Below are 13,502 nucleotides of genomic sequence, written 5' to 3'. Positions count from 1 at the left end.
AAAGAGAGCGAGCCCACAGGCTGTATGGCAGCGGTCCCCAACCTTTTTTGCGCCACGGACCGGTTTATGCCCGACAATATTTTCACGGACCGGCCTTTAAGGTGTCGCGGATAAATACAACAAAATAAAACTAGTACCGGTACCGAAAAAAAGAAGATTTATTCATAACACACGTGAAAAGACCCAGGAAAACCGAGTTAACGATAAAAACGATAACAAAATAACGCTGAAAACCGATAAAAACCCTGAAAACCATACATTTCACACCTGAGCCTCAACTCTCGCGGCCCGGTACCAAACGACTCACGGACCGGTACCGGTCCGAGGCCCGGGGGTTGGGGACCGCTGCTGTATGGAATAGCCAGCGAACCAGCTGAACTCTGTCACAGTGAGCCTTTCATGACCCACAGCGGATAAATGTCAGTGGAAAGCATCCCAGCAACTCCACCGCGTGTCGGGGTCTGATGCAATCTGAGAAGTGTCGACTCAGCGTGAGTGAAATTTGGCTGAGCTTCCGGTGCCGTCCAGCTCCAGCCGTTAACCGCCACCGTCAGGGATTCAGAACCCTTACGACTGTCACCATGTCGAAAGTGAACAGGGGTTCTCATGGATGCCGGGCCATGGTAATAGCAAGAAAGTACCTATCGGGTCCGCCCTCCCCGGTCCTGACGCGGAGCTCCAGCCAGCGTGAGCGGAAAATGCTGAGCCAGCAGCACCGCATGGCGAGCTGCAACGCGGCCGGTACCGAAGGAAACCCCGCGGCGCTGGCCCAGCAGGAGCACCTGGGGTATTTCTCCACCGGTGGACGACACGCGAAGACCAACCGGAATCTGATTTACCGGGACGTGAAAGCTTTCCTCAGTGAAGTTGGTGGAGATCCCCGGGAGGCTCGGTACTGGTTGACCCAGTTCCAGAAAGCGACTTCGGCTCACTCTCCCGCCTTTGCTGTTCTGGAGGTAAACTTTTACTCACCAAAAGACAAACAAACAAACAAAAAAAAAACCCAAACAAACAAACAAACATATTAGAATAGGTTTCATGTTTGTGGACATGAACTCCATAACGAGGACGAAGACGCTAAAAAAGAAATCATCAATGATACATGATTAAATCATTAAAGATAATTATCAAATTAAATAAACTGAAGACAAATACATAGAGTTTGTACCTGCATAGTTCTTACTTGGCAGTTAGTCCATACTCAGTATACACTACAGTATACACATACAGTTTCATGAACTTTCTCTCTTTCTCAAAGAAAAAACAGAAATCAGGTGTTTGTTTGTTTGTTTTTTAATTTATTCTAGTACACTTCCGAAACAAAAGATGAAGCATGTACTTAAATAATCAACAAAAACAAAAAACTGATAGCTCTTTAAAAAATCTATTCTTATTAGATTGAAGCAGATCCCGTGTCAGCCAACTGGATTAAATTCTAGACTCTAATACTCAAACACTGTGTTTTTCATTTTGCACCAGGTGGACAGCTCAGCGTTTGACAGCAGGGAAATGGTTCAGAGCCTGGCTTTTGGCCTGTCCTTCCTGCAGCGGATGGATATGAAGCCTGTGGTGGTTATGGGCTGGTCAGATCACCTGGAGACAGGGCTCGCCAAAGCAGTGTTTGGGTCTGAGTGCATGAAAGGACTAGTGAATCGGTGCCAGCAGCTGACTGAGGCGCTGCAGCAGCACACCGCCAGCGTCCTGCCATTCTTCTCTGCAGAGTCACTCCTACTTCTGCATGAAGCACCACAGGGAAGCAGGTGAGAACTGAGACATACCAGTTCAATCTAAGGGAACACTTGCTTATAAATTGTGAATTTAACTTCAGTATTTATTTTACTGTTCAGATATCAATGAAGTAGGTAAATTATCTATAAGTCATTAGCTATAATTACTGCTCATGCAATTAATCTATGCACCTGTTTTATCAATTATTTAATGGAAATAATAAATCATTATATCTGCTATAGTTTTTAATTAGCCAGCTCTTATTCTTAAGGTGTCAAACACTGTGATTTAGTCCAGGCTACTGTTTTTGTACCTGCAACACTGTGTACAGGGTGCCTGTACTCTATAACCAGTTGCACTTTTACCTTGTTATTTAACCATCAGTTTCCTAATGATTAATAATGGTTATTTTAAAATTTTTATTTTTAAAGGTTTTCATTATAAATTTATTTTAAATACAAGTATGCTTTTAATGATTTGTGTGGGTGAGTGAATGGCAGTGGGGGAGGTCTTCATCAATAGAGAAAAACTGTAAAAGCTGTGAAAACACAGTATAAAGTCAGAAGGCAATGTCCTCTGTCACATTTTCCAAAGCTCTCCAGTGGGCCAGATTGCAGTCTTTGACGGGCCCTTGAGCCTTATGTTTCACACCCTGGTTTAGACAGTTCTTAGTAGGGCTGGGCCATATCATACCGTTCACAGTAATACCGGTATAATGTTGGGCAATGATAAGAAAATGAAATATCGCAATAGAATACGGGTAAAACGCGCATGCGCAGTGCCTTTGTTTTCATACGCACATGGCGGAAAAAGCATGGCGGCGACGGAGAATGAGAGGGGCGAAAGCGGATCGTTGAATGAAACTGATGAACCAGAATTGGTTTGTAAAAATGCTGCAACTTCAGTGGTGTGGAACTGGTTTGGCTTTCGTCCATCAGATACACACCAAAGCACAATTTTTGGTAGAGCATGCAAGCGGGCCGTCGTTAATACCGTGTTTTTTGGAAAATGAGGCACTCTTAAAATCCTTGGATTTTCTGAAAAATCGACAGTGCGCCTTATGTGTGAATTCTGGTTGTGCTTACTGACCTAGAACCGTTTTTATGTGGTACATGGCGCTCAGCAATCTGTAAAAAAAATTTTTAGTACGACTTTGCTAAGCTACGAACCAGTTAACCTCCTAGGACCTGGCGTCCACATATGTGGACATCACATTTTGGGTTACTTAGAACAAAATACTCAGTTTTTGCTCTACAAGGGCCTGATATCCACTTATAGGGACATTATACTGCTACTGTTCTGTCGAAATTTTAAACAAATATCCTCATATGTGGCTCTCATTTTTCTTAGAAACAAAAATCAGGTAAAAAAAATCTGGTAATTCTTTGTTTTTACATTCATCAGGTCCCAATCAGCCCAAATATCAAAGAGAAATTAAAAATGCATGCCGTGGAAAAGTTCTGGTCTTAGGAGGTTAATGGATTGTCGGAGCAGTACGGCTACCGTAGTCAGGAGCCTTGCGGAATAGTACGTACTGTGCTTCAACATAATATTACCTTATTGTGTGTGTATAACCTCTTTTTAAATTTTGTGTGGCTTGTTTAAGTGAAAATATATTGACTTTTTTTTTTTGCATTAATAAAGTTGTGGAGTAGTATAGTATTTTGTCTCACGTCAATTATATCGTCAGTTATATCGTTATCGCAAATTTTCAAATGTATATCGTGATAAATATTTTTGGCCATATTGCCCTGCTCTAGTTCTAGGTGCTCATGAGGTTAGGCCCTTACTCTTTTCCTTTCTGTCTCCTTGCAGTGCGCCTCCATCCATTGCTATGGATACCAACCTCCTCCAGTGGAGTCTGGACTGCGGGGCAATCCCACTGGTTTGTCCGGTAGGCAGGGACGCGCAAGGTTGCTCTGTAATGTTGGACCCGACAGAGGTGACGGCCGCAATATCCCGAGCCCTGCATCCACACAAAGTCATGTTCCTGAACAACTTTGGGGGCCTGCGAAGCCAAGAACAAAAGGCACAACATCTGGCTCCCATGCTGACTCTGCTATTTTTGTCTTATTTTTTTAATCATTTATATTTTCGCTATCTCTTTCTTAATGCTTTCTATCTTGGTGCAGGTGCTAGCTACAGTGTCGCTGCCTGCTGACCTACCTGGCCTGTCCACTGCGACTTGGTTAAGCGCATCAGAACGCCAGAGAGTGACCGCCATAGCCAGACTTCTCAATCAGTTGCCAGCTGAGTCCTCTGCTGTGATCACATCGGCAGACACGCTGCTGACCGAACTGTTCAGCCACAGAGGTGAGACAACCGACTGACTTCTATGGGTGCCACATGTACACATGCAGCCATGTATGGAGACACACCTGTTTTGAGATGTAACTTTTGAAGGCACCATATTTGTATGTGTGTGAAGGTTGTTTTGGCCACCACCTCAAAGAATTTTAACATAAGTTTTTTTTGTCTGTTCCATTTCTCAGGGTCTGGAACGCTTTTTAAAAATGGAGACCCCATACACCGGTCAGTAGATATTACACAAACTCCTCCAGTATGAATTCAAACCAGGTCATAATCCAACATTACCCCCAAACAAGACATTACTTTTACCTCCACACATGTACAGGCATAACAAAATACATATATAAATAAATATATATATATGTATATATATATGTATGTATGTGTGTGTGTGTGTGCGTGTAGGTATAACTCTCTAGATGGAATTGATGTGGATCGTTTGCTGGCGCTCATCAACAAGTCGTTTGAGAAAACTCTGAAGAAACACTACATTGACTCTCTGAAAGGCCGACTCCACTCCATCTACCTTTCTGAAGGGTGAGTGCAACTATTCCAATGAAAGAATACCCAGACCGAAGGTAAAAAAACACCACTTCATAAATTCCAGGTCTTTTTCCCTTCTACTACAATTCTCAAAAATGATTTTCACTGTCAGACAGGAAAAAAATCACTGACAAGTGCAAACTACTTTTTACAATCAGTATGGATTTAGAACAAGCCAGTCTACAACATAAGTGTTAACAGATCTCATAGAAGAAATGACAAATTGACAAGAAAATGACAAAATACAATAAGAAATTCATGGCTGGGGTATTTCTTAATCTTAAAAACACATTTGATACGATTAACCATGAAATATTATTAGGATGAGGGGGAGTGGGAACCAGACCTTGTGAAAATGGGAGAGTATAAATCGGAACGTTTGGACATTGTGTGTGGTGTACCACAGGGATTCGTCTTGGGGCCACAATTATTTATTATGTTTATCAATGATTTATGCAAAATGTCAGATTGTTTAATATTTGTTTTATTTGCGGATGACACAAATATCTTGGGTGTGACTTCTGAAATGAACAAAATTTAGAAAATGGTTTGATATAAATAAATAATTGCTCATTCTGAAAATGAGAAAATTCATTCAAAAATCACTTCATTCTTTACAGTTCTTGTACTTACAATGTACTTTAGTTACAGTTAAAATTTAAATATTTTCAATCTTGTAGGGGTATTAATCACAGTGTGCAAAATGCAATGTATAAATGTATTGTTTTGTTTGGTTTTGTAAAGCTATATTTCTTTATGTGTTATTGTGTGTATATATGTATATAGTCATGTACATTGTGAATAGAGATTTCCATGGCAACTTGTTATCTTTTACTTTATTTTTTTCAATTTACAATGAATTTTGTTGTTTTAGTTATATTTACATGTTCAAGATAAAGCAGAAAATCAGTCAGTCAGTTTATATATGTCCAAATATGGTTTGAAATAGTTATCAGCATCACCGACTGTGAGAATGTCAGCTGTTGGACATCTTTGTCCTTCCAGGTACAGCGCAGCAGCTATCATCACCATGGAGCCGGTGAACAGCGGCACTCCCTACCTCGACAAGTTTGTGGTGAGCAGCAGTAAGCAGGGCCAGGGCACCAGCCACATCCTGTGGGAGTGTATCAGACAGGACCTGGGCAAACTCTTCTGGAGGTCTAGAGCCACCAACAAAATCAACCCCTGGTAAGACATGTGACCTTTTTAGACTTTCACACTGGCATTTACATTACATGAACCACACTATGAACAAACATCTAAATATATGTTAAATACTGCAGAAGAAAAAGATGACATACTGTGCTAAAGTCTTGCTCCTTATTGGCTGCTTTTTCACTCATTTTTAGTCCAGTCTTTTAGTTGACCATTTCAAGAGATTATTTTGTTTGTTTGACATGTGATCTCTCTCTTTCCATCAGGTATTTTAAGCATTGTGATGGCAGCTTTGTTAATGGTATGTGGACTGTGTTCTGGTTTGGCCTGACAGACATCAGAGATTCATACGAGCTGGTGGAGTATGCCAAGAGCCTTCCTGATTCATTCCACAGTGCTCCCACCTCCTCCCAGCAGCCTCCTCCACCTGCTGCAGGATCCTGACTCACCTGCTTCCCAGCAGCTCACTATGTAGCTCTTCAACCTTGAAAAACTGTGAACATTAAAACTTTTAGCTCTAAGGGCCTGGAATTTCATTTTGTTCAACTCTGCACCATAAAATACGGTGTTCTCAGTTTTTCTATACCTTGAAACCAGAACCTAAAGTTATGTGAAGACTTTATTAGTGCTGCTTTTCTCACTTACAGGGAAATGTGTATGTATGTGTATCCATTCAAAGCTGGGTCCACACCACACATGGAGCAGCTCATTGTTTCGCTTTCTCATTTTGTGCTGCTCATTGTAGTCCCCATCCAGTTCTGCAGTCACTGTCAGCTTGACCACGTGATGACGAACTGGATGAACCAGGTTATCATCTGCTGTAAGTTCTGATTTGAGTGGCTTTCCAGTTCACACCAGAGCTGTGGAGTAGAAGAAGGACTACCATCACCAGCTGCACTGCAAGATGAACTGAAGAGGCAGCAAACTGGCCTGCTGATATGGAAAATGTGAGACAGGAACAGCTGCAGCTCTTCCAAAGACGAGTGAGAGAATCATCCACTAGTAAAATAATCATCATTTTTCTTGGACACATAAATAAATAAATTAATTAAAATGTGAAGTGAGTCACCAAATGCACTCGGGCATCAGTTAACATAGCATGGTAGCCTGCTCAAGTAAACTCTGTGTGGAAAACACCACAGTGTTTTAACAAAATATAAAGAATCCTCTTTTTAAAAAGAAATATGGCCACAATCTAAATCAACTAGAGACATGAAGCTCAGGTTTTCCACTTTGCTAAGGAATACGGACATCTACACACAGGGGCTGCTTTACTTGAAACACTGCCAGTGCTGTGTAGCTAACAAGTTCAGCACTTTTTAAAACTGCTGATATATCTGACAGCACAGTAATAAAGGCGGTGTTGAAGTTCAGACCATGTGGTCTGAACGCTCTCATACCAAATGTAATTTCTGGGGACCAACATGATTTTATTAATAAACACATTCCTGTGATCGAGTCATCAAATACATAAAGATGTCCAAATAACTTTAGAATACACAGTCATATGTATGGGGACCACAGTTGGTGATGAATCTTAGTCAGTGTTGGGCAAGTTACTTTGAAAAAGTAATTCAATTATAGTTACTAGTTACTTCTTCAAAAAAGTAACTGAGTTAGTAACTGAGTTACAATATTCTAAAAGTAATTAATAAAGTAACTATTGCGTTACTTTAAAAAAAAACCCTCTGGGGTCCAGGGTATAATTGGCCATTTTAACTACTTTTGATTTTCCCTCCACATTTCACCTTTAAAAACTATTTACTTTGCCTTGTTTGGTATCATCCTTTTCAGCACAACCTCACATGCCTGAATTTACAGTTATGTTTTCATTTTGACATACTGTATTAACACAATTGATCTAAAATCAGACAAAAACCATAAAATCAGAGTAGAAAAAGTTATATTTTTTACTGTAACAACCACAAACATCTTTAATGAATCATATTTCATAACTTTAAATGCAACTATAAATTGTCAATTTTAAAATCCTATGCACAAGTTTACTTTTACCCTTTTTTTAAATAACCATTTCAAACTATTTACAGAACAATCAGCTGTTCTGCATTCAATAAGATGCCACACAAATTATTTGTGCCACTCCAAATATTTCTGTCCACTATAAAGGAGAACATCACAGCCTGATACCTGCAGGTCTGACAGCAGCAGGTGTATCACTCCTGTTTCTACCTGGAAACAGCAGTCACCTTATTGTTCTGACACACAACACAAAACTATCCACAACACTACACACTAACTACACAAGACAACACATTAACTACACACTCCAAACAGGCTAAACGTCACAAATCTCTCACATCTCAAAACTCGCTCTCTCTCTTTTTCTGCTCTCTCTCTCTCTCGCTGTCACTCCTACAACTTCCGCTGTTTTTTTTTTTTTTTTTTGGTCATAAGCAGAGAGCGCTTGCTAGTGCTGTCCTTAGACAGTAAACGTGACGAAACTATGGAGGAAAAAACGCCGCGTATATATTGTTTATCATGACTCTGGTTTTACGTGGCCTATCAACATAATTTATAAACTGGTATATATCACCTTGTTGCTTTGTCTTTAAGTGGTCATGTGATTAGCTTACCACGACTACTTTATTCTTCCTCAGTCAAACAGCAGCACTCATGCCATTGTTTTGCCCCCTTAGCTCCAGGTGTTGTGCTAGACAGTGATCGTGATTTTCGCGGGAGCGGGAGCGCGCAGCTGCTTAAAGCTGTAGCATCCAGATTACTTACAGCTACTTCCGTGCAACTGATATAAGATGCGGTAAGCTGAACACAGCTTCAACCGTCTGTTTGTTGAAAAATAGTAACGGACTGCGTTTCCTTGTTAGTAACTGTAACGGCGTTGTAACGATAGGAATAGTAATTAGTTAGATTACTCGTTACTGAAAAAAGTAACGCTGTTAGTAACGCCGTTACTTGTAACGCCGTTATTCCCATCACTGATCTTAGTGCCCCATGAAAAACACTATCCAATTAATGAACAGAAGCAGAAGCACATCCATAATCAATAAAAATGATCTCCACCTATTTCTGTTTTACATAAAATGAAAAACAGGAATTATTTCTATAACAACCCCCCAAAAGTTTCAGTTTTCTTGCAATATACTAAATGATTATCACTTGGAAATCCTAGATATTTAAAAGTAGACACCAACTCAGTTTGTTGACCACTTTTATCAAATTTTAATCAGACAGTGCTGATCTCATAACGTCTGAAAACTATAGAGGACATACATTTTTGTGTGCTTTTGCTGTATCATTTATGACAATAGCAGCAGTAACAGTACTGCAACTTTTAGGAAAATATGACTGAAAAGGAGACCATATAGAGTTAACCCGTTCACAGAGCAGAGACTGAAGTACGTTTACCAAAACTGAAAGTTTAGATTAGTGTATAATTGGTTAAAATAATATGATCACCCCCTTTTAATAACAATGGCAGATTAGTGCAAGGGAACCTTTAGGAAAGGTTGAAAATTGATGCAACCGTGTAGCTGAGATTACGGCTGCTATGTTTTAGGAAAAACATTTGAATCTGAGTACGCTGATTTACGAGGATTAAGTTCTTTTTCTAACCTCTGTTGTGGTAAAGAGAATAAAATTTAAAACCTGCGTATTCCTAGTGGTTCTTTCAGGAGTTGATGTATTTCAGTAGATGTGCCAGAATTACATAAAAAAACAGACAAAATAATATGATTATTAAAATATTTTAGTATTCAGTTCTATCACTCACTCTGAGACCAGCTTGATTTTAAAAAGCTGACAAAGACGCAACACTCATCCAATACGTCTTTGGATTTTTAAGGCATTCTGCTGTTGTAGAAAACTAAAACTTTGATTTTACTTTACAAATGTAAATTTGTTTCTCACTTGTCCAAAATGTCCCTCTAAAGACAGGAAAGGTCTTCAGAGGGACACTGTACACATATTTTGTACATTGAAAACAACCCAGATCTTACTCAGCCTGAGGAAATACTTGAAACATTCTCTGTATCTCTGGGAGATTTTCAACAAAACAAAACACAGATGTGACAGTGATGCCATCAGGATTATAGAGAGCCAATAGAAAGCTTATTCTTACTTGTTTGCTAAGGTAACTCCAGACTGTGATTTATTCTTTGGTCAGTTGGTGTGTTTTGTTCTAAGATTTTCGGCCTGGTAACACTGGATTTGCTGTGTTGAGCTCAAAGAGTTTTCTTCTTCTTCGGCCATGTTCTCTTAATAATACACACTCTTGGTTGGTTGATTACTTTTCCCGTTTCTTTTATTGTCCGCAACACAGGAGGGCAAAACATACATCCATTTTTGGCAGTTCGCGCTTCACAACAACAAGGAACAGGAAGTGAAGTCATCTATGATCACCAAAATAAAATCATTTCCAAAATAAAATGACAGTCAGAAAACGTCTTTTACAACACAAGATAAATTAATTTATTTACTTATGAGAACACAAATCTAACACCCCCCCTTGTTCTCATGCTGTTAACCCATAGCATCTTATGCATTTCCAAAGAACCATTTTTGAAACTTTCTGAGTCTCACTCTTGTAACTGGTTTTGTTAGTATGTCTGCAGCCATTTCTTCTGATGGACAGTGTTCAATGCGGATTTTTCCTTCATTTACCGCTTCACGAATGAAGTGATATTTCACATCAATGTGCTTCGACCTCTGTCTGTTCACTGGATTTTTACTTAAAGCAATGGCCCCTTGGTTGTCCCCAAACAGTTTGGTACATGTGTACCTTTTTCTGTCCATGCCGTTTAACAGTTGGGTTAAGTACATGCTTTCCTGAGTAGTGGTTGCAAGACCAATGTATTCAGCTTCACATGTTGAGAGTGCCACTGTAGGCTGTTTCTTTGTTTTCCAAGATATTACTGGTCCCTCTTTAGTAAGTGCAAAACAGTAGCCTGTTGTACTGCGTCTGTCTTTTACAGAGGATGCCCAGTCAGAGTCACTGTAAGCAATTAGATCTAGATCCTCACTGCTTTTCTTAAAGATCAGTTCAAAGTCATTTGTGCCTTTTAGGTATCTGAGGACTTGTTTTGCCGTTACTAAGTCCTCTCTCGTGGGTTGAGCTAGTGTTTGAGATAGTCTGCTAACAACCCAGCTTATATCTGGTCTCGTACACGTCATGGCATATATCAGACTGCCCACTATTTCTCTGTACTCTCTTGAGTTAACTGTCTCATTTGCATCACTTCCTCCACATGTAGTAGTGTCCGTTTTTAGTTCACACGGTGTGGATCTGGGTTTGCATTCTGACATCTCAAAGCGTTCCAACATTCTTTGAATGTACCTCTTCTGATTCATCCTGATTTCAGCCTCTTTTTGTATAAACTGGATACCAAGAAAACTGGATATTTTCCCCAGGTCTTTCATGTTAAAATTTGACCTCATTGTTTCTTTGAATGTGTTTAACAAGTTATTATTGCTAGCCGCAATGATCAAGTCATCTACCCAGATGATAACCAGTAGAGTTTCATGGTCAATGTCTTTCCTGTATACACAGTGATCAGAAAGGTTTCTTTCAAAGTCATTTTGTTCAAGGTAGTCATTCAAGAGTTTGTACCAGTTTCTCCCTGATTGTTTTAATCCGTAAAGGGATTTCTTTAATTTGTACACCAAATTTTCTCCTGACTCTGTTTGCTCAAAACCTTCTGGTTGGTCCATGTATATTTCTTCCTCAATGGGAGCATGCAAATATGCAGTTTTAACATCCATTTGGTGGATAATAAGATCATTCTGGACTGATATTTGCATTAGGGTTCGCACAGATGTCATATTTGGTGTTGGTGCAAATGTCTCTTGGTAGTCTATTCCTTGTGTTTGGTTGTAACCTTTTGCTACAAACCTGGCTTTGAATATTTGTCCTTGTTCATTTTCTTTGAGGGCGTAGACCCATTTTCCTCCAATGGTATTTCTACCAGTAGGTAAAGTAGTCAGTTCGAATGTGTCATTCTCTTTCAGAGAGTTGATTTCTTCTGCCATTGCCTGTTTCCACCTTGGTGCCTCTGGTGACATCAGCGCCTCTTTATAGGTTTGGGGGATTCCACAGGTTGCTCTGTAACAATAATCAACACTTACAGAAGTTACATTAGCTAACCCTTTGCAGTTGGATGTGTAATCCTCTAAATATTTAGGAGGCTGCCTTTCTCTTTTAGGATAGCGTTCAGTTTGGTTTTGCTCATCTCCCTCATTTCTTTCTGTGTCAAGGTTTGGTTCATTTGTGTTGGTTTCCTCTTCTCTAGGAGGTCTGTTCTCTGCTGCATTTTCATTTTGTTGTTCTGTACTTTCTTTTGAAGGCACTACATGCTCATAAGTCTGAATTTCTGTGTCACATTCATCAGTCTGTGTTTGTTGTTCAACAGTGTTCTTCTTCATAAATCTCACGAGTCTGTGTTTTGACACTTTTCCTGTGTGGGGGTAATAAACCAGGTATGCTGGGCTATTTTTACTATAACCCACAAATATTCCTTTTTCACATCTGGGATCAAGTTTCTTGTGATCATGTATGTATGCACAACAGTCTGACCCAAATATCCACAGTTTTGAGAGATCTGGTCTTTTCCCTGTTAACATCTGATATGGTGTACTTTTAGTCCTGTTACTGTAGCATCTGTTGCGGGTGTGTGCTGCATTTTGAATGGCATAAGGCCATAATTCTTTTGGCAGCCCCTTTTCTAGTAAAAGACACCTCCCCATTTCAAAGAGAGTTCTCCATTGCCTCTCAGCTGTGCCATTCTGATGGGGAGAATATGGCGCAGATGTCTCATGCTTTATGCCCTTTTCCCGTAAAAGAGACTGGAAGGAACTGCTTGTGAATTCGGTGCCATTGTCCGATCTAATGCACTTAACACTGCCGTATGGTGCACAGTCAGCTAGAAACTTTGCTGTGGCCTCTGTGGTGTCACTTTTCTGTTTTAGGAAGTAAACTGACACTGCCCCTGAAAAATCATCTGTGAATAATATAGCATATTTGTGACCACTTTGGCCACTTGGTTCAATGGGGCCGGCTAGATCAGTGTGCACCAACTGTAATGGCTCACTCGCTTTTGGGTCGCTTTGTCTGTTTCTGTTGTTAGTGAATTTCCCTTCTGTGCACACATTACAATCTAACATGCCACTGCCTGTGATTTTCATGCCCTCTACAACATCAGGTAGCTTTAACACATCGCTAACATTACAATGTCCTAAAATTTCGTGCCATGTTTTCACATCACAAGTCAGATTAACAGTGTCACAGGGCATCATGTCATTGAATGATGTTTCATTGTTTACCGTTTTCAAATAGTAGAGTCTGTTGTATTCTTCGATGGAGAAGACTGTCCCATTTGTGTTCACTAGTTCATTTTGTCCCTTCTTGAAGACCACCTGTGCTCCATAGGTTGTAGCTGCCTTCACTGAAAATATGCTCTGAAGGTAGGATGGGATGAACAGAGCATCTCTCAGTGTGATGGTGGTACACTGTCCTTGTACGTCCCGTAGAGAGACGTTGGCATCTCCCCTCTTGAGTGCGACGTTATTTGTCCTGGATCCATCAGCAAGCTCCATGTAGTGTTTCTCTGGATCAAAAGTCTCATCAAACTTTATGAACTTGTTCTTCTCCGTAATGATGTGTGAAGTAGCACCACAGTCCACCATTAGTCCTTCTCTTATTATGTCAGTAGGCAGAAGTCTTTGACTAACTTTAAATACAAAAGTCTGCTCTTCTTTCTTGTCCTCTTGTTTTTCTACAGTTAGTTTTGCATCAT

At 40.0% G+C, this 13,502-nt stretch overlaps 1 protein-coding gene across 2 annotated transcripts; it reads left to right on the top strand.

Annotated features, from left to right (window-relative positions):
- Positions 1-203: 203 nt before the first annotated feature.
- Positions 204-6,759, top strand: nags (N-acetylglutamate synthase). 2 transcript variants are annotated; one of them, XM_063470446.1, is made up of 8 exons: positions 204-956; positions 1,480-1,760; positions 3,544-3,757; positions 3,861-4,041; positions 4,221-4,260; positions 4,444-4,575; positions 5,587-5,769; positions 6,071-6,181. In XM_063470446.1, coding segments are annotated over exons 1-8 (1,524 nt in total). In that variant the 5' UTR covers positions 204-464; the 3' UTR covers positions 6,072-6,181. The 2 variants fall into 2 exon arrangements, with proteins under 2 accessions (XP_063326516.1, XP_063326515.1); XM_063470445.1 differs by having other exon boundaries at positions 208-956; positions 6,003-6,759.
- The last annotated feature ends 6,743 nt before the right edge of the window (positions 6,760-13,502 follow it).

This window comes from Pelmatolapia mariae, linkage group LG4 (genome assembly GCF_036321145.2).
Source record: "Pelmatolapia mariae isolate MD_Pm_ZW linkage group LG4, Pm_UMD_F_2, whole genome shotgun sequence".
NCBI lineage: Eukaryota > Metazoa > Chordata > Actinopteri > Cichliformes > Cichlidae > Pelmatolapia > Pelmatolapia mariae.
Note: the sequence above shows the minus strand (reverse complement) of the source record. Positions and strands in the feature narration are given on the sequence as shown.

What these genes read in the sequence shown, in the direction of transcription:
- nags (XM_063470445.1), top strand. Translation starts at nt 465, where the DNA reads ATGCAATCTGAGAAGTGTCGACTCAGCGTGAGTGAAATTTGGCTGAGC. An exon ending in GAAGCACCACAGGGAAGCAG is followed by an intron (nt 1,761 to 3,543) that starts GTGAGAACTGAG and finishes GTCTCCTTGCAG; the next exon opens with TGCGCCTCCATCCATTGCTA. An exon ending in CGAACTGTTCAGCCACAGAG is followed by an intron (nt 4,042 to 4,220) that starts GTGAGACAACCG and finishes TCCATTTCTCAG; the next exon opens with GGTCTGGAACGCTTTTTAAA.